At 42.8% G+C, this 24,767-nt stretch overlaps 1 protein-coding gene across 1 annotated transcript in view; it reads right to left on the reverse strand.

Moving 5' to 3' along the window:
• Positions 1-14,655: 14,655 nt before the first annotated feature.
• LOC311109034 (CYFIP-related Rac1 interactor B-like) overlaps positions 14,656-24,767 on the reverse strand; it is a 45,052-nt gene continuing 34,940 nt past the window's right edge. Inside the window, exons 6-12 of the mRNA XM_084151819.1 lie at positions 22,078-22,217; positions 19,908-19,985; positions 17,995-18,111; positions 17,770-17,849; positions 16,267-16,393; positions 16,078-16,148; positions 14,656-15,430 (exon numbers count right to left, since the gene is read on the reverse strand). Of these exons, the coding sequence (XP_084007945.1) occupies positions 15,367-15,430; positions 16,078-16,148; positions 16,267-16,393; positions 17,770-17,849; positions 17,995-18,111; positions 19,908-19,985; positions 22,078-22,217 (677 nt within the window). The 3' untranslated portion in view covers positions 14,656-15,366. The remainder of the gene's footprint in view (positions 15,431-16,077; positions 16,149-16,266; positions 16,394-17,769; positions 17,850-17,994; positions 18,112-19,907; positions 19,986-22,077; positions 22,218-24,767) is intronic.

Consider the following 24,767-nt stretch of genomic DNA (forward strand, 5'->3'; position numbering starts at 1 on the left):
ATACATATTATTATTTTTTACAAGAAATCCAATTGATACCTAGGTCATTTCCATAGTATACTGCAATGTAGAGATTTCCTAAAGTCCACCCTCAACAAGCTGCATCTGAACATCAATACCATTAATGGATCTCCATAGTTCCATAACACACATTTATGTGAACTTATTTGACATGGCTGTTGGTTACTGTAAGTGTAGGTGCAATACTTTATCGGTGGTAGGGTGGGGAGAGGGTGTTTTCAGCAGTGGTGAAGTTAGCCTGGCCTCCCTAACCCCTAGAGACAGATTTATCATACGAGCTAAGTCAGTGTTTTCCCAATGCAGCGGAGAGGAGAGGCCAGAAGAAATGTGTTACAGTCAGCACCTCTTCCATTCTGGGTGTGGCCAACTGACTGACATACAGCAGCCAATACTGCTGCTACTGCTCCACCTGGAGGCCCAGGTTACATGCATGGAGTGTAAAGTGTGTGCGTGCGTGCAGCCGTGTGCATGAGTGCGTACGTGTGTGTATATGCGTGCATGCATGTGTGTTTGAGAGGGAGAGACAGGCAGAGAGACGGGGGCGGGGTAGGTACAGTATGAGCACACCTTTCCCCTTTCTCGTCAACTGGGCAAAACAAATAAACGTCCATTAATATAATGAACATCACATTATGGGGAAACAATCTTGTGAGGAGTTGTTTTTCATAAGGGATCTCGCATACACGTACAACCAGGCCAAACCATGCTTGCAACTACCCAAGCAAAGAATAGATAGATACTCTATCATTATGGCTTGGATGCCGTCATGCCAACGACAGAGAATCCCCAATGAATACATTACATTAAAACTTGTTTAAAGAAGAAGATACTAGAACAGCGTTTCCAAACTCCAGTCCTCCAGTAACCCAAACAGCACACATTTTTGTTGTAGCCCCGGACAAGCACATCTGATTCAACTTGTCAACTAATCATCAAGCCCTCAATGAGTTGAATCAGGTGAGTTTATATGGGGCTCCAACAAAAATGTGTGCTGTTGGAGGTACTCGAGGACTGTAGTTGGGAAACACTGTACTAGAACAACAAGACTCTAAAACGGCCATCTGTTATTTAAAACTGAAATGCTTCTAAGAGACATATACGGTTATTCTTCCCTGGAAAGAGAAAACAGCAGAGGCAGTGGATGAATGGCATGGCAGTGTGACAGCCAGGGCTGAACCAGGCTCCACTCTAACCTAATGTAAGATGAGTCAATTGGGGAAAGAGCAATGGTATTAAGGGTGGACATGAAATTGAACAGCATGGGCAGTGCTAGATAACTACTGCCATGGGGCTTGATTACAGTAATGTGATCAGGAAGGAACAGCTGTGCTGCCCTGTCCTGAGCTCTCTCTCTCACTTACTCTCTCACTCAAAACAGAACAGAGCAGAGTACCACATGGATCATTGTCAGGGGAAAACTGAGGTGGTGTCCCAAATGGCACCCTATTCCCTTTATAGTGCACTACTTTTGACCAGGGCCCATAGAGCTCTGATCAAAAGTAGTGCACTATATAGGGAATAGGGTGCTATTTGGGACAACTCCCTGGAAACTCTGAATACAAGTGCTGGATACAATTTGGAAATAAAGTACTACATGTCGACCTCAGAAATTATACAAATGATTTATATAGCAGATTTTGTATGACTAAATGGAACAACTAAGTTAAATAAAACATATTTAAATATCATATACCGTAGGGCAGGCTATATTCAGTTATCATAAATTCACTGACTTCATGTGTTACATTGCCTCGTAATTGCATTGTTAGATTGTTGGTCTCGATTTAAGGCACAGTGTATTGGTACCCTATTTCTTTATGGCAAAATTCCCCTTCTCACACTTTCCCTTTGTGGTAGCTTTGACTTCCCTGTTTTATCGTCATTTTTCACAGAAACTGTACCAGTACCACAGGTCCTACCAGGACCACCACTGAAACTGAAGGCCAAGCTGAAACATCATCTCATTGGCTGGGAGAGAGCACACCCTGGGATATTTCACACACCCAGACATCTCATTCGGATGTTCCATCAGACATCTCAGTATTGGGATGGCTGAGGACTAACCTCAATTTTGGAGACCTCAACCACAGTTGCACAGTCATCAGGGGTCTCACTATGATTTATGCCTTCCAGACTGACAGTAAACGGTCGCCTCCCCTTCTGAACCACACTCTGAGGAAGTTGGTTTTGCCACTGTAACAGAACAGGTCTGTGTCCCAAATGGCACCTATTCCCCAATACAGTGCACTACTTTTGATCAGAGCCCAAATGGCTCTGGTCAAAAGTAGTGGACCATATAGGGAATAGGGTGCCATTTGGGACGCAGTTAAGGTTGATTACAGTAAATCTGCAACTGGAAGTGCATGTGATGTGATAGTGTTGGGGGCTGTTCTAAAAACCCAGTACGTGTTTTTAACACACTAAAAACAGGAAGAAAAAACTACGTCATCCTAACTGACGATGAATTGAAAACTTTATCATAGTGAAAAAAAGATTTGGAAAAAGATCTAGTACTGTGTTTTGAAATTGAGCATGTCTGCCATGATCCAATCTATGTGCATTACTGAGTGTCTGGTTGCTGATAGCTCTCCCCTGGTCTGATTCAGAGCAGAGTCACTGAAGGGAAGGGTCTGGCTGGGCCAGAAAAACCAGCAGCCCACATACTCTGGATCTGAAAGATCAGATGGTGTCTTGGTGAAGTGATTAGATTATGGGTACGTCCCAAATGGCATTTAGTGCACTATTTTTGACCATGACCCATTTCACTATGTAGCGAATAGGGTGCCATTTGGGACGTCGACCAGGAAGCAGGTAGCCAGTACAAAAAACATAGATAGACAAAGGGTGTTTCTCAAAATGCATACTACCATGCATCGATGCAAGCTTCAAAGGAAAGTATTCACAGAAATATGACGCAACCATGTAAAAAATGACTCAACATTTCTTGAAATCAATGCCGGACATTATTTGAGCGGTAGCGAGAGAAAATACACTACGACTTCGGAATGAAATGTTGCTGGTTCTCGTTATTTTTCTTTTCTTTTTTAGGGGCTAGATCAGCTTTAATATTGCAGATTGACACTACAAGCTTGGCACACCTGTATTTGGGGAGTTTCTCCCATTCTTCTCTACAGATCCTCTCAAGCTCTGTCAGGTTGGATGGGGAGCGTTGCTGCACAGCTATTTTCAGGTCTCTCCAGAGATGTTCGATCGGGTTCAAGTCCGGGCTCTGGCTGGGACACTCAAGGACATTCAGAGACTTTTACTGAGGAGTGGCTTCCGTCTGGCCACTCTACCATAAAGGCCTGATTGGTGGAGTGCTGCAGAGATGGTTGTCCTTCTGGAAGGTTCTCCCATCTCCACAGAGGAACTGTGGAGCTCTGTCAGAGTGACCATCGGGTTCTTTGTCAACTCCCTGACCAAGAACCTCCCGCGATTGCTCAGTTTGGCCGGGCGGCCAGCTTTAGGAAGAGTCTTGGTGGTTCCATACTTCTTCCATTTAAGTATGATGGAGGCCACTGTGTTCTTGGGGACCTTCAATGCTGCAGACATGTTTTTTTCCCCAGATCTGTGCCTCGACACAATCCTGTCTCAGAGCGCTACGGACAATTCCTTCGACCTCATGGCTTGTTTTCCACTCTGACATGCACTGTCAAATGTGGGACCTTATATAGACAGGTGTGTGCTTTTCCAAATCATGTCCAATCAATTGAATTGACCACAGGTGGACTCCAATCAAGTTGTAGAAACATCTCAAGGATGATCAATGGAAACAGGATGCACCTGAGCTCAATTTCAAGTCTCATAGCAAAGGGTCTAAATAACTTACGGACAGGTATTTTTATTTTATTTTTTATTGTAAAACAATCTAAAAACCTGTTTTTGCTTTGTCATTATGGGGTATTGTGTGTAGATTGATGAGGGGATTTTTAAAAATAAAACTTTTTTAGAAAAGGCTGTAACGTAACAAAATGTGGAAAAAGTGAAGGCGTCTGAACACTTTCCGAATGCACTGTATATATAACATTCTATTGGTTACAAGAATTTTGTATAATAATTAAAATTGAAAAACACTAAGTTTTGAATCTAGCGTCATTTTGTGTATCAGTTCATAAACCATGTGCCTTGGTATCGGTACATCAAAAATCTCTTCCCAACTATTTTGCAATCTACAGTCTTTCGCACAGCTGTACGGTCTTTGGTCCTTAAATGAAACTGGTATACTTTTTTATTCATCACTATTTCTATAGCCAATTTTGATCTTCAATGCCGACAGACAAGTTCCTTACTTTCTCCCCCTTCCACTTCCCTCTTCCATTTTTGCGGTAATGCTGTAATTAGTTGGTTGTAATTTTGAGTAGAGCAGACATTTCCATATATTTTTGTTAGCTGCATGTGTGACATAACTCCACCAGTCCTATTTATGATATCATTTACAAAGATATGCTGTTATACTGTTTTTAAATTTGTTTTCCAAAAATATAGTTTTTTTATATTTGAGTTTAACCATAATATTTGTTGTAATATTTGTTCTGTCTTTTCCGGTGGATTAAACTGAAATTGCAACCAATCTTCTATGACTAGTTTTTAAAAAATAGCAATATTCTGGAGATAATTTCATTTTCAAATAACCGAAAGTTAGAGGTTGTAATCTGAATAAAGGGAAAAAGGCCGAGACATTCTTACTAATCTGCTATAAAACCAGTTCGGATTTAAGTATAACTTTTGTATGACTGAAGCCTTTAGTGAGAGGTCTAATGCTTTAATATTTAATAATTTCTTATTAGGACCATTTAATTTTGTCTGGCTTGCTGTTCCAACTAAAATGGAATATTTTTTGCTCATATAATTTAAAAAACAATATGTTAGGTGTAGGCAAGGCCATAAGCAAATAGGTAAACTGGGATATGACTAAAGAGTTAATCAGGGGGATTTTTCCACAAATAGACAGGTATTTTCCTTTCCACGGTAGCAAGATCTTATCTATTTTTGCTAACTTTCTATTAAAATGTATTGTAGTGACATCATTTATTTATTTCGGGATATGAATACCGAGTATGTCCACTTTACCATCAGACCATTTTATTGGTAAACTACATGGTAATGTAAAAGTGTTTGTGATCCAATACGTAATATAGTACACATCATAATTTGGTTGTAATCCAGAGAGGTTAGAAACATTATCTAGATCCTCTATGAGGCTGTGGAGGGATCCAAATTGTGGATATAAATTAAAACATGAATCATCAGTGTACAATGACACCTTTGTTTTTAAGCCCTGGATTTCTAGGCCCTTGATATTATTGTTGGATCAGATTTTAATAAGTAACATTTCGATGGCCATAATAAATAGATATGCCAATAGTGGACAACCTTGTTTTACTCCTCTTGACAGTTTAATACTTTCTGAGAAGTAGCCATCATTTACTATTTTACACCTAGGGTTACTATACATAACTTTACCCAATTGTATAAGAGATTCTCCAAAATTGAAATATTCCAGGCCTTTATATATAAATTCCAATCGTACTTTATCAAAAGCCTTTTCAAAGTCAGCTATGAATACCAGGCCTGGTTTCCCAGATTATTCATAGTGTTCTATTGTTTCCAATACTTGTCTTATATTATCTCCAATGTATCGTCCATGTAAAAAACCTGTCTGATTAGGATGAATAATATCATTTTACATTTACATTTAAGTCATTTAGCAGACGCTCTTATCCAGAGCGACTTACAGTTAGTGCATACATTATTTTTTTATTTTTTTTATACCCCCCGTGGGAATCGAACCCACAACCCTGGCGTTGCAAACGCCATGCTCTACAAACTGAGCTACATCCCCTGCCGGCCATTCCCTCCCCTACCCTAGACGACGCTGGGCCAATTGTGCGCCGCCCCATGGGTCTCCCGGTCGCGGCCGGCTACGACAGAGCCTGGATTCGAACCAGGATCTCTAGTGGCACAGCTAGGACTGCGATGCTGTGCCTTAGACCACTGCGCCAATACTTTTTAAATTCTATGCGCTATGCATTTTGCTAGAATTTTTGCATCACAACACTGAAATGTAAGGGGCCTCCAATTTTTTCAATGGACTGGATCTTTATATTTACCACTTGGGTCCTGTTTCAGTAATAATTTTCCAACAGTCTTGAGGGAGTTCCCACATATGCTGAGCACTTGTTTGCTGCTTTTCCTTCACTCTGCAGTCCAACTCATCCCAAACCATCTCAATTGGGTTGAGGTCAGGTGATTGTGGAGGCCAGGTCATCTGATGCAGCACTCCATCACTCTCCTTGGTCAAATAGCCCTTCCACAGCCTGGAGGTGTGTTTTGGGTCATTGTCCTGTTGAAAAAAAAATTATAGTCCCACTAAGCGCAAACCAGATGGGATGGCGTATCGCTGCAGAAATTTCACAAATTAACTTTTAACAAGGCACACCTGTTAATTGAAATGCATTCCAGGTGACTACCTCATGAAGCTGGTTGAGAGAATGCCAAGAGTGTGCAAAGCTGTCATCAAGGCAAAGGGTGGCTACTTTGAAGAATCTCAAATATAAAATATTTTTTGATTTGTTTAACACTTTCTTGATTACTACATGATTCCATATGTTTTATTTCATAGTTTTGATGTGTTCACTATTATTCTACAATGTAGAAAATAGTAAAAATAAAGAAAAAACTTGGAATGAGTAGGTGTGTCCAAACTTTTGACTGGTACACTACATGCCAATTATTTGATTGTCCGACCGCATTCTGTCCCCTATCAACACTTTGTTAAACTTTTGGTGGCAGCGAGAATGACATAAGAAAGTAGTCAAGATGACTAGCTTGATTGAGCCTCCGCCATGTATTGTATATCTCACTAGGTCAGGATATTTAAGCCTCCATATATCCACTAGTGCCAATATATCCATGACATTCGTCATTTCCTTAAGTGCATAAGGGTGATAATTTTTAGTCCGATTTCCTTTACGGCCCATTGAGGTATTTAAAACCATATTATAATCTCCCACCATAATAATAGAGTCTTGTATTGCTTGTAGGCTTGATCAATTATTATATTTATTTTCAAAGAAGCGTGGATCATCATTATTTGTACAGTATAGATTAATGAGCAAAATTTGGTTATGGTCAAATAACATATTTAAAAGAATCCATCTACCTTGCGGATCTGTTTGAACAATTTGCACATTCGGATCAAAATTATTGCTAATTAATATCATCACCCCTTTTATGTTGCCTGACTACAATATTTTATCTTGATATGTTAATAAATACATGCTGTGTTAGTTTTGGCATGTTTACCTGCCTACAATGCCCACTGTAGTGTGCGTAGATCGCAAGCCCATAGTAAGTCAATAGGGCTAACCAGATAGCCATGAAGAATTGTTAGCTAGCTAGCTACCCACGAAGAACTGACATCTACCTTGCATAACATTAGTTTTAGATTATTTTTGCCTGGCTAGCTAGATTATTACGATTCACATGTAGCTAGCTATGAAGTAAAACATTTGCTTTGTGTATATCTCTATTGTTGCCATTGTCCTGGCTGGAAGAAGGTTCAGTGAATATGGAGGTGAAGCGTGAGGTAATACAGTAGGGGGAGTGCGAGTGCTTCTTTCGTCCTCACAAGAACATACTCAAGAGTAGTAGTAGATTACAGTGACTGTTTCCCAACTGGCACCCTATTCCTTTATAGGGCACTACTTTTGACCAGGGCCCATAGGTAGGAGTGCCATTTGGGATGCACAGGTGATGTTACCTAAGCTCAGCCCAGCTCTTTATTATGCAGTGATAGGCCTACTGTTCATATTAACACAATTATTATTAACAAGTTAATAATAATATTATATTAAAACTCTCATGAAAAAACTATTTAGTAAACTGAAATAAAATAATTAATAAACATGTTTGAAAAACGAAAACTATACTGAAACTATTATCTTTGACTCCAAAACTAACTCAAATAAAATAATTACTGTATGTTCAGTTGTATACATTATTTCTAACAATTTTGGGCAAAACATTTAATGGGGTTTAAAAACATTTAATGGGGTTTAAAAACATTTAATGGGGTTTAAAAACATTTAATGGGGTTTAAAAAATAATCATTCTAATGGGGTTTTCAAGCTTCTGAATCTGGCAGGTCACATTGAGATTTACTTGTAATTTAAAATGTAGATTCAGTGAGATGACATTGCTACGAGCAGCACCTCAGATATTGGTCTCGCTCCCCTGCTCAGACGTAGCATGCATCAACCAATGGTTGCGTACCAATTAATCTACTATGTAGTCGGGCACCAGATTGCTGTAACATGTCATTCATGTTCCTCTGCTCAGACGTTGCTGGCGCATGCCAGATCTTACAATGCCTAGATAGGTATTATATGTATCAACTAACCGCGATACTTCGGCGCTATGGATTGAATCCAGCCCTAAGTTTGTTTGTTTATTTGTGTGTGTGTGTGTGTGTGTGTGTGTGTGTGTGTATGTGTGTGTGTGTGTGTGTGTGTGTGTGTGTGTGTGTGTGTGTGTGTGTGTGTGTGTGTGTGTGTGTGTGTGTGTGTGTGTGTGTGTGTGTGTGTGTGTGTGTGTGTGTGTGTGTGCGTGCGTGCGTGCGTGCGTGCGTGCGTGCGTGCGTGCGTGCGTGCGTGTGTGTGGAGTGCCGGGTGGTCTCGGAGGAGAACCGTTGACTTTCTTAGAAAAGTGAACCCATCTCTCTAGAGAACCAGATGAGCAATGTGTTAGGAGGCTGTGGTTTACGGATAGAGAACACTGTTGTTTTCTGTTGAGTTTTCACTGAAATGAAGAAGATACACATTAAAGACAAATAACTGACAGTTAGTTATTCCTCTTCAGTTTAGCACATGTTATTATGGTAGATATCACACTGTCAGCGTCAGACATTGGAAAATAAAGTAAACATTGGAACCAGATAAACTGATAAACACCGCATGAAATGCAGAGGAGTTCCTACAAGTCATAGTATCAATTTGAAATGTGAGTCAGAAATGGAAAGTACTTTCATTCTCAAAATTCTAATTGCCTGAGTTTCCTGAGAGACCCATGTGAAACGGTCGTAGCGTTGTTTAGTGTAGTAAGGGAGGGGATTAGTGGACCCTGTCGGCCTACCTAGAAGCATGACTGTTAATTAACCTGTTATTGGTTATTAAGGAGGCTGGTGAGGGCCCAAATCAACACTTTATTGATTAGTCACACCAGAAACACCATCTCGTAACTCTTGTTTCTCGATTTGACAACCTTGACAGGACACAGTTACAGCTCCTTCTCAAACACTCATTTGTGTCAGAGGATGCGTCACAAATTGCACCCTATTCCCTAGATAGTGCACAACTTCTGACCAGAGCCATATGGGCCCTGGTCAAAAGTAGTGCACTATATAGGGAACAGGGTGTCATTTGTGATTCACCCAGAGATGGAAAAGATGTTATACACCCTCAGAGCTCACACTGTACCAGCTCTTGTGAAAGTGGGCAGCAGACAGTTGCAGCTTGTGGTTTACCAGGGTCTTCTTGTATCACTATGTTGGCCCACATCTCAGATCTGAGAATAGACTGTACTAAAGACAAAGTGGGTGTCCGTGTTGACAGTATTCTAAGAAGAGATGGTGGACTGTTACGCACACCAGAGGAAATTCTGAGTATTAGAGACCTTCACCCTCAAGGTCGGCATTGCCAACAGGTACCCTGTTATACTGTAACTACAGTACAATACATTTACTATAATTACCTGTCCTGATTCAATACCAAAGTGATCAAACCCACTGAAGCCATTTAGGACCAGGATGAGCCATCACCATACATGGCATGATATACACTCTGTGTGTACCATAAAACATTCTCTATCATCTAGTTCCCAGGTCAAACTGTCATCCATCCATCTCGAGACGTCATGCATGATCAGCAAATCTGACAGAAATGTGTTGTTTCAAAATACCCCTAGATTGACCTCTGTCTGCCCTTTCACTGGCTGTAAGTGAAGCCATATCAGTCACCCTTAAATATGGCCCACCACAACAACTGTATATCGATCCTTTCTCAGAGAGCTGTGACAATGCAAGCCATATGGTGACACACTCCTAAACCCACAATGAGTGATAGGGGTCATGTGAAAGTGATGTACAAGGCTGTGGGGTGTGACCAACATCATAATTCACTATACCTCTGGGGAGCCCTCATCCAAAGGGAAGCCATGATGACTTGTCCGTCTCCCTGTGTGTCTGCCACTGTAAGTATGTTCTGTTCCCTTAGCTTAGCGGGAGGCCCTGAAGGTCATCATCTCCTCTGTTATTTTCTGTTCTCTAGCCCATCTGCTTGAGGTGAGGTGAGGTGGGGAATCAATAATTGGGAGCAGAGTACCCTAAAAACACCAGGGAATTACATGGTACTGTACAGGCTAACCATAATCGCAATTACAAGAAATTAGCATTTTGTAATGTAACATCTTGTCAATTACAATTATTGTCGAATTGTTGAAGATTTGCGGCATATTGGTCATGAATGATGCACAACCAAACCAAAAAACAACAGTAATAGACCATTAGATCTCGATCAGACTATTTTCCCACTGAGAAGGGGAGCTTTCATGCGGATATCACAGTGTTCCTTTCTACTGTAGCTCCATGGGAGCCTCGTGATAACTGATGAGAGAAGAGCGGAGAGCGGAGAGGTACTGCATTGTGTGTCACAGTGGGAGAGGGGCCGGCGAAGAGGAAGGTTGCCACAACACGCTGGGAGGTTGTCAGGGTGACGGAGTGCCATTCGAAGGGAGATGGTTCCACGCCCAACGAGCGCGTTATACATTTTGCATCTGAACTGAACTGTGGTGCTTTGATACAGTTGTATTCCATTTTCACTACCCAATCCTAGACTTTCTGTCTCCTTTTGATTTCCTCCTTCCCTCAAGGACATCCATAGGATGTAAGACCCCACCCAACACCAACCTGCTCTCCCTCTCTCTCCCTCCCTCTCTCTCCCTCCCTCTCTCTCCCTTTCCTTGCCCCTTACTTCTCCTCCCTCCCCGTCTCTGCAAGTGCAGTGATGCTGCAGAGCTGAGGGACACACCCATCAACATGCTCTCTCTCTCTCTCTCTCTGACCCTGAATGTTTCTCTAACATACTGCAGATAATACCGCAGTGCCCACCCAAGGACTAGCCCACTCTCTCTCTCTCTCTCTCTGGCAATGTCATATAAAAGAGAAGACAGTTCGGAAGAATTTCAGAGTGTTTCTACTGTTAGGGTCTTCACATTGTTTATGGGAGAATGAGAGGAAACAAGTGAATGTAGAGGGAGGATGCCAAAAGAAGTGAGCAATGTCACTAGAATGCCCTCTACAAGGAGAGGGAGGTATACTGATCATTCTCCCAGTGTTTTTAGAATTACCCATTAGGAGGAGAGGGCTATAAAAGAGGAAAGCCAATGAGTCAAACACGGTGACACATTCTGTGAATGAATGGGCGGACATGGAACTTGATCGATATCCCGTTAATATTTACAAGGAGAGAAATCGAGAGCTTGGGACTACAAGGTTCTATCTGTAAAAATATGATTCTGAGATAATTGGCTTTAAAGTTCCGAACCCTCATTGGTTTGAATGGTGTCAGCAATTTTTATATTGTATTCCTTTGAACTTAACAACATAAATTGGGGGTATTTAGAGTACTATATAGGTAGAGAACATTAAACAGAACAAGGCTATGTCAATAACTACATTTTGACAAAAATGCAGAGAGAACCTTGTAGTCCCAAGCTCTCGAAGTGTTTCATTAAGAACAAAAAGAGCGCACTAAATTGGAAATGGAAATGTTGACCTACGTGCCATGAAAGGGAAGTCCAATTTTAACGTTGAAGAATCGAACATGATATGAAACCGTTTGTTTATGGCCTCAAATCACTACTCTCTCTCTCTCTCTCTCTCTCTGACCCTGAATGTTTCTCTAACATACTGCAGATAGTACCGCAGTGCCCACCCAAGGACTAGCCCACTCTCTCTCTCTCTCTCTGTCAATGTCATATAAAAGAAAAAGACAGTTTGGAAGAATTTCAGAGTGTTTCTACTGTTAGCGTCTTCACATTGTTTATGGGAGAATGAGAGGAAACAAATGAATGTAGAGGGAGGATCCAAAAAGAAGTGAGCAATGTCACTGGAATGCCCTCTACAAGGAGAGGGAAGTATACCACAGATGTTCCATTATTTTGACCAGGCTCTCCATTGGCCACTCTAATAATGAAAATAAATGTCTTAAAAAATGGAAGGCAGTCGGGAGGAGGTAAGATCAGGTGGGACCATTCTAGTCAATGTGAGAGCAGATACACGTGCGAATAACCACAATGGTTATCTGGGATCCTTGGGACATGGTTACACATTCTGTGAATGAATAGGTGGACATGGAATTTGTTTGATATCCTGTTAATATTTTCAAGGAGAGAAGTCGAGAGCTTGGGACTACAAGGTTCTATCTGCAAAAAGAGGATTCTGAGATAATTGGCTTGAAAGTTTAATGGTCAGCAATTTTATCTTGTATTCTTTTGAACTTAACATGAACTTGGCATATTTATTGTACTATATAGGTAGAGAACATTATGTCATTAATTCAAATTTTGACAAAGAGCAAAAAGAGCACACAAAATTAAACCTGTCAATGTTGAAAGGGAAGTAACATTTTAACGTTCAAGAATCAAACATGATATTAAACCATTTGTTCTGGCCTCAAATCACTACTTCGCTGATGTTTTCCCATCTGTGTCCTTCAAAAAATACATGAAGAAATCAAATTTATGGCAAATATATAAAATTGACCCTTTATCTTGGAGCCAGATTCAATAAAACCTGCATTAGCAATGTTTATGCAGCATCTTTCTTTAGACAACTACACCTTGCACCCACACATATTTTTCTGAACTGGAAGCGCTTACCTGCTGTGATAATGTCACACACCTTTGCTATGTCTTATTCATCAAGTGTCTCAAAGTATGACTGCTGATCCAGGATCAGGTCCCCCCTGTCCATGTAATCATATTCATTGTGATCTAAAAGGCAAAAACTGATCCTAAATCAGCACTCCTACTCTTAGTTACCAAGAATAGCAATGACCAAACGCTGCAGATCCCGAGGACCAGAGTTGCCCACCCATGCCTTATACTGAAGAAATGGTGACCTCTTCTGGCCCTGCCTCCCATGTGTGGTGTGTAGATAGACTAACTGGTGGGGGATAATATAATTTAGCTTTGACTGATTGATCGGTTGTTGCCCTAGCAGTTTATTGCAGTTCCATTAAACTGGAACCTCCATACACAAATTAATGTTATTCTTTTCAGCAAGTCTGTTTGGTGAGTCAAACATCCCGTAACGTACACTACATTACCAAAAGTATGTGGACACCTGCTCGTCGAACATCTCATTCCAGAATCATGGGCATTAATATGGAGTTGATCACCACTTTGCTGCTATAACAGCCTCCACTCTTCTGGGAAGGCTTTCCACTAGATGTTGGAACATTGCTGCGGGGACTTGCTTCTATTCAGCCACAAGAGCATTAGTGAGGTCGGGCACTGATGTTGGGCGATTAGACCTGGCTCGCAGTCGGCATTCCAATTCATCCCAAAGGTGTTCGATGGGGTTGAGGTCAGGGCTCTGTGCAGGCCAGTCAAGTTCTTCCACACCGGTCTCGACAAACCATTTCTGTATTGACCTCGCTTTGTACACGGGGGTATTATCATGCTGAAACAGGAAAGGGCCTTCCCCAAACTGTTGCCACAAAGTTGGAAGCACAGAATTGTCTAGAATGTCATTGTATGCTGTGGCGTTAAGATTTCCCTTCACTGGAACTAAGGGGCCTAGCCCGAACCATGAAAAACAGCCCCAGACCGTTATTCCTTCTCCACCAAACTTTACAGTTGGCACTATGCATTGGGGCAGGTAGCGTTCTCCTGGCATCCACCAAACCCAGATTCGTCCATCGGACTGCCACATGGTGAAGCGTGATTCATCACGCCAGAGAACGCGTTTCCACTACTCCGACACTTGGCATTGCGCATGGTGATCTTAGGCTTGTGTGCGGCTGCTCGGCCATGGAAACCCATTTCATGAAGCTCCCGACGAACAGTTATTGTGCTGACGTTGCTTCCAGAGGCAGTTTGAAACTCGGTAGTGAGTGTTGCAACCGAGGACAGATGATTTTTCAGCACTTGGCGGTCCCGTTCTGTGAGCTTGTGTGGCCTACCACTTCGCGGCTGAGCCGTTATTGCTCCTAGACGTTTCCACTTCACAATAACAGCACTTACAGTGGGGCAGCACTAGCAGGGCAGAAATGTGACGATCTGACTTGTTGAAAAGGTGGCATCCTATGACAGTGCCACGTTTAAAGTCACTGAGCTCTTCAGTAAGGCCATTCTACTGCCAATTTTTGTCTATGGCGATTGCATCACTGTGTGCTTGAATTTATACACCCGTCAGCAATGGGTGTGGCTGAAATAGCCAAATCCACTAATTTGAAGGGGTGTCCACATACTTTTGTATATATAGCGTATTTTATTGTCTAGAAATTCTTTTTCTTGCACTAGCTAAGTTTGACTACATGGTGTTTTCTAGAAAAGATGCAGGTAAGCACAGAGTCATTTGTAGAAAACAGGAGTTCTCTGTTTATTTTTTCCAGCGGCAACATACTGTCAACAACAGTACAGACTCCCAACTTTAAATTGATTTGCACACATCACAGTTTGAAATGTTCAAATGAAAAATACAACACAACTATGAAAAATGGCATACACTCAAAACCTATAAAAAATATAAAACATTAACAGTACTATCTTTTTAATCATCTTAATTCCGACAAGTACCATTCAGAGAACAAAACATTAAACACACAACTGAGCAGACAAATTAAACTTGAACCATTCTTTTTTTAAATAGAAGAAATACATCATTTCGTCATGCAGAAGATGTAATATTAAATAATAAATGAAACAAAAATAATATATATTTCTCTATACATCTCTCTTTTTAAAATGTTCAAGTCAAAGCACTCCCATCCCTTACACAGGGAAAAACAAAAGCATTTTTTTAAAACAACAGAGAATCCACAATGCTTTCACAGCTGCCATCTTGTTGTATGGCCTTTATCGAAAACATTTAAATCTCAGCAACATATTTCTTGGCACATAAAATACGTGCATAATGGCAGTAGCATTTTGCATTATAAAAAGTGCAGCTCTTTCTCCATTTAAAATAAAACAAAACATTCTGTGCACCGACGTCATGGGGAGAGAGCGTCGATGTCTCCCGAAACCGGGCGTGAGGCGAGCGGTTGTACCAGAGTTTCAGTCCTACTGCAGCATGCTCTTGATGGTCTTGTTGGTCGATTCGTCATTCAAATGCTTGGTTGTGTACCTGCGAGGGACAGATGAACAGACAGACCAGACAGAGCGATCAGTGCCAGGATCTGTGAACGTAACACGACTGCTCTCGCAGAGAGTGTGAGAAAGCCTTGATGACAGATTCACAGCTCTGAACTTTGATTTCCAGTCTGGCGTTCTCCCCACAGAGACGGAACGAAAGAGAAATGAAGGCTGGAGGCTTTGACTCAGGAGTGACCTCACGTGACTGGAAGAGAGTGACTGAGCGTGCCCAAAGGACCTGATGATGTGATGTGCAGATGTGAGCGCGGTTGCCACGAAAATGGCTGTGTCAGCTGCGAACAGCTGCGAGAGCGCGAGCCACTTAGATTTAAGAAGAGAGCAGGGGGCCGGGGCTCAAAGAAATGTAATCCTCTCTGATCTTCAATAATCTAAAACTGTGGGATTCCAGATTTAACACAAACACTAAACAACACATATCGATTTTAGTCCCTCTTAACTTGTTAAAAAAAAAGAATAATTAAGGAAATGTGGCCAAATATGGCTGTATTTTATTTCACAGTAAGTATGATACTGTCTGTTAAAGTAAGTGTGAGAGGAAAAAAGTTGCAACAGTATTCAGTAAAACATCTTCTCTGTTAAAGAAAAGCATTGTTCAGCTACAGACAGGGTGGGCCTTACCTGAGAGCGTTTAAAAGACCTTCTACACTGTTGGGCGGTTGATCTCGGAGGACCTTGATGCACCCTTTCATCTGTGAAGCAGAAAACACCATGTTGAGATAAATCAGTTTTGTGTGTGTGTGTGTGCGTGTGTGTGGCCAATCCTCTGGGACTGGGAGCCTTGATGACATAGCTCCACCCTGCACTCACATCAATTTTGGAAGACTTGGAAAAGGCTCCGACAGGATGCACATAGTCGTACAGGATGATGACGCCAACCATGACACGCAGGCAGAACGAGACCGTCTCCTCACTGGTGAAGCGGCTACGGTACTCCCTGGAAACATAGAAAGGCACTGAGATTGCTGATCAAGGATCATGTTTCCCCTGTCCATATAATAAGGTGTCCAATCAAAAATGCCTCTTTTGACCAATGGGTAAAATAATATGTTAATATTTTATAGATACTCCTCTAAGAAAACCAATGGTCCAAACCTCATGTCTCGATCATAATCCGTTCAAAGATATTTAAGTTTTTACCCTTGTAGGATGGCCAAAATTAGGGTGACTAAATCAATGGAGGCCAGAAATAAAAAGGGGTCAACAATCAGGAAAATCATTATGTCAGCTAGACTGGATGCTGTGCGAGAATTAAGGCTAACTGAGGACATAAAACAATATAAAGGTAAGATAGATATTGATTTTGAGACATGACTTGTAGTAGTTTCATATTTTAGTATATGCTTTCATATTAATGCGAAATTCCTGTTATTTTTTTGAAGATTTCTCACAAAAACAAGCATATCTCTGTGAAATGTCAACAGAGCACTGAGCTCACAACATGTAAAATACTAAAAAGTTGCTGCTCAGCGCTCTTTGCTTATTATCGGATGTATTAGGTTATGAAATCCGACTTTTTAGATATAATGTTAATGATATGTTAGAGAAAGCCACCACTGAACAATTCAGAACATGAAGAATCATATATCTAAGTAAAATGTATTTTCTAACATAAAGAAGTGACATTTCATCACCAAAGTGCATTTTTCACCCACTCTGTGTAGAGTGGGTGGACACCCTACACCAGGGTTCCCCAACTGGTGGGGGATTTTATTTGGCCCCCCAAGTAATTTTTTTTCTTCTTTTTGTTAACATAAAATATTGTAAAAACATCAGCAAATCAGCTCGAAGCAGGGGTTGGAACCGGTTCAGGGAACAGAACAGAAAACCGAAAAGAACAAACAATTTTGAGGAACAGACTCACAACCAGGAACAAAAGTGATCTGTACTGTCCCAGAACAGAGACGTTATTTTAAAAGCATGGGAACCGGTTAATCATGTTATTTTATGTTCCAGAACAGTATAGATCACTTTACACGCATAATAGAGAGATATGTGATCGTATACAAATGTAAGCAAGGTTTGAAATGATAATATTTTTGTTAAATATTATATCTGTTTAGGGCTTCTTGCGGCCCATTTGCAGTCTACAAATTCTTTGTAATTATGTTCCGGTCTCCTGACTATCCGCTCAATAAAAAAATCAGCCCGCGGCTGAGTCTAGTTGATGATCGCTGCCCTACACCATTTTCCTTATGATCTTAAAGGCAATACTGATCATAGATCAGCACTCCTACTCTGAGACCAGATCCACGATTTCTGCAGACATTGACATTGTCTTGATTTAGTGAGGAAGTGGATGGGATCACTTACGGCGTTTCCAACATGACTTTGCACACGCTCGCCATCGTGCTTAAGCAGTCTGTCGTGTTCTCGATGGGCAAGTTCTTATTCTAGGCCAACAGAAAGAGACGGGATGTTTTTTACTACAGTAAACCACATTGTTGCATTGGTCACTTCAATTACTGATGGGCAATGTGTCAGATATCAAGTTTGCCAAGTAAGGAAGCTGTGAAACCACTTTCGATGGCCTCTTACCTCTGAGACAAACTTTGTCGTGCCATCGCTTAACGTCTTCAACACGGGCGTGGCGTCGGCGTAGAACAGAGATATCCGATTGGCCAGCTCGTTGTTGACTTCATTCTCCCCCTCTGCCTGAAAAACCAAGGAACTTCATCAATGTTGTCGCTTTACAAACACTGAATATTTTGGAGAAAGTAGATGCTGGTAGAGAAACACTCTATATTCAGTAACGGCAAGGAGACCATTTTTCTGCCTTAAAGACTGAGCCTTTTTTCTCTAATGCGGAATAATATGAATAATCCTCTGGGATGTGAAGACGTGTCACATAAAACAATTATCACATTTGAATAAGAACTAATGTATTTTCCACCAGAACAGATAACGGTCGTGATTCCAGTAGTCAGTGCCTGAACACTGAGAATGAAGTAATGCTCCTCTGTCCTGCTGGGGTGGAGAGTTTTCAGTGCCTGGCTATAGATGGTCTGTGTCCCAAATGTGCCTGGCTATAGATGGGATGCGTCCCAAATGGCACCCTATTCCCTACATAGTGCACTACTTTTGACCAGATCCAGATCCCTGTGGGCCCTGATCAAAAGTAGTGCACTTTATAGGAAATAGGGTGTGTCATTTGAGACGCAGAGACGGGCTCTAGCAGTGACAGATCTGACCATCTGGGGCCATTTTCCTAATGGCATATTCACGTAGGGGGGATAAAGCTACAGCTACATATACTGAACAAAAATATAAATGCAACATGCAACAGTCAACTGAAATAAACTCATTAGGCCCTAATCTATGGATTTCACATGAATGGGCAGGGGCGCAGCCATGGGTGGGCCTGGGATGGCATAAGCCCACCCACTTGGGAGCCAGGCCCACCCACTGGGGAGCCAGGCCCAGCCAATCAGAAGGAGTTTTTCTCCACAAAAGGGCTTTATTACAGACAGAAATACATCTCAGTTTCATCAGCAGTCGAGATGTGGAGGTCCTGGGCTGGCGTGGTTACACGTGGTCTGCGGTTGTGAGGCTGGTTGGACGTACTGCCAAATTCTCTAAAACAACGTTGGAGGCAACAGCTCTGGTGGACATTCCTGCAGTCAGCATGACAATTGCACACTCCCTCAATTTAAGACATCTGTCATTGTGTTGTGTGACAAAACTGCACATTTTAGAGTGGCTTTTTATTGTCCCCAGCACAAGGTGCACCTGTGTAATGATCATGCTGTTTAATCAGCTTCTTGATATGCCACACCTGTCAGGTGGATGGATTATCTTGGCAAAGGAGAAATGCTCACTAACAGGGATGTAAACAAATGTGTGCACAAAATTTGAGAGAAATAAGCTTTTTGTGCATATGGAACATTTCTGGGATCTTTTATTTCAGCGCATGAAACATGGGACCAACACTTTACATGTTGCATTTCTATTTTTGTTCAGTATAGATAAAAATCCAGACGAGATGAACACGGGCAGATTCCGTTCACTTTATTCACTAAAGTAAAAAATTCAGACCTTTCTCAGATGTCCTTGGTGCCATTGAAAAAGGTACACCGGCTGTCATTTTGAAGCATGGCTGTGTGGAGATAGGAGGCTGAATTGTCCTTTAAACGCCTGCCATGCTATCGCAAGAATACATCTCATCTGAATAATACCGCCCCCTGTGCTCCAGTGAGCGCCTCAAACCCCCTTTGAGTCCCCAGTGGCTCAAGTAAACTATTTTCAGACGAGTTGCATACGCCCAAAGGCTGACATATTGTGCATTTTTTGACGGACAATCATCTTCGTCCATCTGTCAGTGCAGCGGATGACTGCCATTGAAAAACCATTGACTTAATCCGTAATTTTCGGACGCAAAATGTCTGTGGCTGTAGCCTCAGGGGGAAAGGACCATCAGCCCCTCAGATTAAAGAGGTCAGTAGTCAGCTCACCGGTGTATTGTTGATCCGCATGCGGCTCAACGTTCTCCTGTAGTAGCTGAAGTCATTCTGGATGGCAGGATTAGTCATCTGCAACACATGGATTAACATGTACATTACAAACAGAAAACTCTCAGGACTTGGCACGTTCTGTGTGTTCTTGTGTGTGTGCATGCATATGGCTGTGTGCGTGTGTGTGTGTGTGTGTGTGTGTGTGTGTGTGTGTGTGTGTGTGTGTGCGTGTGTGTGTGTGTGTGCATGCATATGGCTGTGTGCGTTCGTGTGTGTGTCTGCAACACACAGCATGCGGCAGCAGACATCCAGCTCTCTGAAATACTCCATCATCATGACAGGATGTTTTAGCATACAAGGCAGATACATTGCTGGGGGCGGAGATAGAATGAAAAAAAGACATCGATAAGATTTAATCTTCTATTTATTTATATCCATATTTCCTCGCTTGTCCTTTATAATAGGATGCATTTATTTTCAACTGTCAATTCATGAAATACTTGTTAGTTCCCTTTAGCAGAGCTGCAGTGGCTCATTATGTTTGGCAGTGTGACAGAAGCGTCAACAACACTAAGGATGATGAGGGGCTACTAGTGGTCAGAGGTCACAGGTCAGGACATGTGGTGACACTCTCTGATTTAGGGGGGAGGGAAGGGGTAGCTAGCACCCCCATGTGATTAGCTATAGAACATCGGTGAAGTTCTGTGATTTGGCAACACAACCTCAAAGCTTACTTTGCAGAGTAAGCACACTCCATCTTAAATCTCTAGAGGCAATCGATGCGAACAAAGAAGCGCGGCTTCCCTGCTTCCTTCCGCAAAGAGGATCATTAGACCTTGCCTTGAGCGGAGCTTACCTTCAATAAGCCACTGGCCAATCAGTGGGCCCCGTCCGGCACATTAACCTCCTGCTCCTCCAATGTCCTGAGACGCCTCCCCAATTACCCCTAGCGACACGCTATTAGCCCCTTCGTGTATTAACGCCTGGCCGGCACGAGCAGCTGGGTAATCCCACCACAATAGACTGGTACCCAGTCTGTGTCCACTTAGCTACAGCTAGACGGTCAGTGCTAGCGGCTAGTGCCAGGCCAGCCTATTTCACCAGTGAGTGGCTTTAAAAACACGGCAGGCGGGTGAATGGATGTTCTAACTAGGTTAATGCCCGTCGTCGGCGTATGGGGAGTGAAAAATGTATGAATGGTGTCTGGCATGACACCTTGAACCCCCCTACTTTCACGCTTTTAGTGCCCATGCAGGGTATGGGGGTGCCGGGCAGGAGGGCTGGTTAATTGGTGCGTCGTGACGGAATGCCTGGGGGTGTCAGGGTGCTGGTTTGAGTAGGAGTGTGTGTGTGTGTGTGTACATTTCACTCTGACGCCTTGCGAGCCAGATGAGAGCTCATTTGATTGTTTCTGACGTCCGTATATATTAGGGACTCCCTGACTACTTGGCCAGGCGATTTATGGTAAGTGGAGGAGTTGTCTGTGACTCAGACAAAAAAGGCAATCTGTGGGTTTCTTACCCGGGATCAACTGTAAACCATGTCTCTGTGTGTTGAAGATGGGAGCCCTAGCCAAGCAATGCGTCCCAAATGGCACCCTATTCCCTTTATAGTGCATTACTTTTGACCAGAATCCTATTGGCCCTGGTCAAAAGTAGTGCACTACATAGGGCATATGGTGCCAGTTGGCATGCAAACAAAAAGCACCAGCCTACTACACTATCCTATTCGTCTTCCTGATCCACAACCTCATTGTTCATTCATTCCAGCCGCGTGTATACCAGTGGTATTCAAAGTCAGGGGGGAACTGCAGTTGGGTCAACCCCACATTTGTGGAAATTATTGCAAAAACAATTGCGGCCCCAGAAATGCTGGTGATAAAAAATAAGGATCCAAGTTGTATCATCTGTTAATTGGCTGAGGCTTAATGGTGTACAGCACTAACACCTAAATATAGGTATTAACACCTCGTCATGCCAACGAGAGTTAGCTCGCACGTTATCAGAAGGAATAGGTACACCATGTACATAATAACAACGTAACCATGCCAACAACAGCACCACACAAAGCTATAGCTTAGGATCACATCAAGGGTCGGATGAAATGAGAGAACGGTGGGGACTCTGGGCTAAATTGAGGAAATGGCGGCCAGGGATGTCACGGTACGTACTTTGAGCTCGTCGAAGCGCAGTGTGAAGTGTAGGATCTCGGCAAACTGCTTGGCCAGCGCCTGCTCGCGCTCCAGGTTCTGCGTGGGGTCGTTATATGTCTCGCTGGTCAGGGCTCCCAGTAGGCTGTGCAGCGCCGCCTCTGTAACACACGGACAAGGAGATGGTGTTAGAGACTGTTGTGTGCTGTGACTGATTAGCTAAATATCTGCCTAATAAACGTAATAATCATGAAGTACATCATGATATCAAATGCCAACTAGAATGTCCTGCCTCTGTAAGACAGGGACAAGGAGAGGGTGTCAGAGATGAGGAGGGAGGAAGAAAATATACAATTGTGGATTGTTTGTGAGTTGAATGATAAGCTCAATATCTGCCGAATAAACGGAACGATCGTAAAGTACATAATGTGTGCCAAATAGAATTGCCCTGATGGGGGTAGCTGTACAAAACAGGGACATGCGATTGAGTGGTGATGGTGCCCACTGCCGAGGGCCCTATGACAGTGTGGGGGTGGGGTGGGATGGGGAGGGGGGTCTAGGGAAGAGCTGTCTCTTAGGGTGGGGGAGGGAGATGGGAAAATCACCTAAACAGATGGAGATGAGACTAATTATCTCATTGTAATGAGATATGTGGGGGGTGCTCCATTCATCCAGGCTTACTGCCATTGTTTTGACAGTAGGTAAATACGAAGACTTTACATGGCTTTAAATGGGGAAAACCACACAGCTCTGTAGTCAAAAGCTAGGTAATGGAAAATATATCACTCCCCCACTAGTATCCTGGCCAGCTGTGCATTTCCCAACATTGACTTTCTATAAAGGCAGTGAGTGAGCTAATGCAGTAGATACCCAAATGCTTTTCTGTTTGCATTTCCATGTCTCAAGACAACGAAAGCACCAACATGCTCACCATAAATAAACAATGGCAAAACCATCCATGAGGGAAAATGTGGTTGCAGTCAGAAACTGAAGAAGCATTCACAGTCTAGACTCACTAAGACAACTAGATTTAATATAATGATATAACACGGATGACCCAAGCACACACAGACACACACACACACACACACAGTGTAATCTGGTTGCACAATAACACTAACTTCCACCTGGCTGCACATAATCGTGACTGAGTATCTATTTAAAACTATTACCACTTACAGTAGAACACAGGGACATAATACACACTGCTATAAACCAGACAAAAACAAATGAAGACCTTTAGCCATGATGCTCTCTTAAGATAGACACACAGATCCGCAGACAGAGGTTTTTCGGAGGCAGACTGCGAGCTGGCAGTGAGTAAATTGAGCACGTTGGCTATTCTGTAATGACCCCCATCTGCTTAGGACAACGTATTGCTTCTGCTGCAGCGAGGAGGATGAGGGCTGATTAAAAATGGCCTTAGTGATGCACTTTTTTTCTCCCTAGTCAAAACAGAAGTTGAGATGGGGCTGCTTTTAGGCCTCGTATCTGTCTAGAGTCTGGAAGGGGAGGAGGAGAATGGAGGGGGGAACGTCTGAGCCCATCAGGTCACGGCAGAGCAGGCGAGCGGAATGTGGGTACGTGGACTAGGCAGGCGCTGCTCAGCTCTGTTCACATTGGGAGAGGAGGGGATCAGGAGGGGATGGGTGGGAGGGTCAGAGGGTTGGCAGGTATTCACTCCAACCCTGCTGTCAATGGACTCCTGTCCTGAACACTTCTATTGGTGGAAGCTTAACATTTAATTAAGCTACATCTTGCATTACTTAAAGTGCTTAAACCCAAATGAGGAGTGACACAGTTACAATATTGTGGAAGGTGGTTTCTAATGGTCCTCTGTAGCTCAACTGGTAGAGCACGGCGCTTGAAACGCCAAGGTAGTGGGTTCGAGCCCCGGGACCACCCATACACAAAAATGTATGCATGCATGACTGTAAGTCGCTTTGGATAAAAGCGTCTGCTAAATGGCATATTAATTAATTAATTAATAATATTAATACTAATGTTCGGAAAAACATAAACACAGAGAGGTCTATAAGCCATCTCTCAGCCAGCAGCCATCCTCTCTGTCTGTCTGCAGCGGAGGCAGTCTGCGGAAAAGGTCGGCGAGCGTCTCGCATGTCAGGCAGGAGGCAGCTGAGGCGAAGGTGGCCCCCGGAGTCAGAGCAGTGGAGCGGACGGACGGATGCGTGGGCAGGAGGGGGATAGGGAGACGACCTACTTCATTATATAACACAGACACAGACCCACACAACACAGCCTTGGTGGGCTGGTGCCCACTGTGTTCATTGACTGACTGCAGTCTCAGCCAGCCGTCACTGGGATTAAGGGGTTAAGGTCAGCGAAGCGGTCAGGGACGGACTGCTGGTCACCGGTAAGCAGGCAGCACTAGGCTAGGCTAGCATCCCCCCTCTCTCTGTCTCCAAGGTAATAAGGAGTCCTCAGCTCTGGGTATCACATCTAGCTGGAGTGCAACGCAAGCAAGCGTCACGTTGATGATGGCTAGGAGTGTGTGCACTGTGCATGTTTGTGTGTGTGTGTGTGGTTATGCATGTACATTTCTGCAGCTCAGCAGCCGATATCGCTGATGTGATTGCGCATGCAGATGGTTAAGGTCATGAGAGGAGTGCGTGTATCTTACATATAACCACTAGAGAAGCTGTAGCTAGTGAACCCCTGGTAGAGGCGTGTATCTGACCTTTTACACAAAG

The sequence above is a fragment of the Coregonus lavaretus genome, assembly GCF_964263955.1.
Source record: "Coregonus lavaretus genome assembly, chromosome: 34".
NCBI lineage: Eukaryota > Metazoa > Chordata > Actinopteri > Salmoniformes > Salmonidae > Coregonus > Coregonus lavaretus.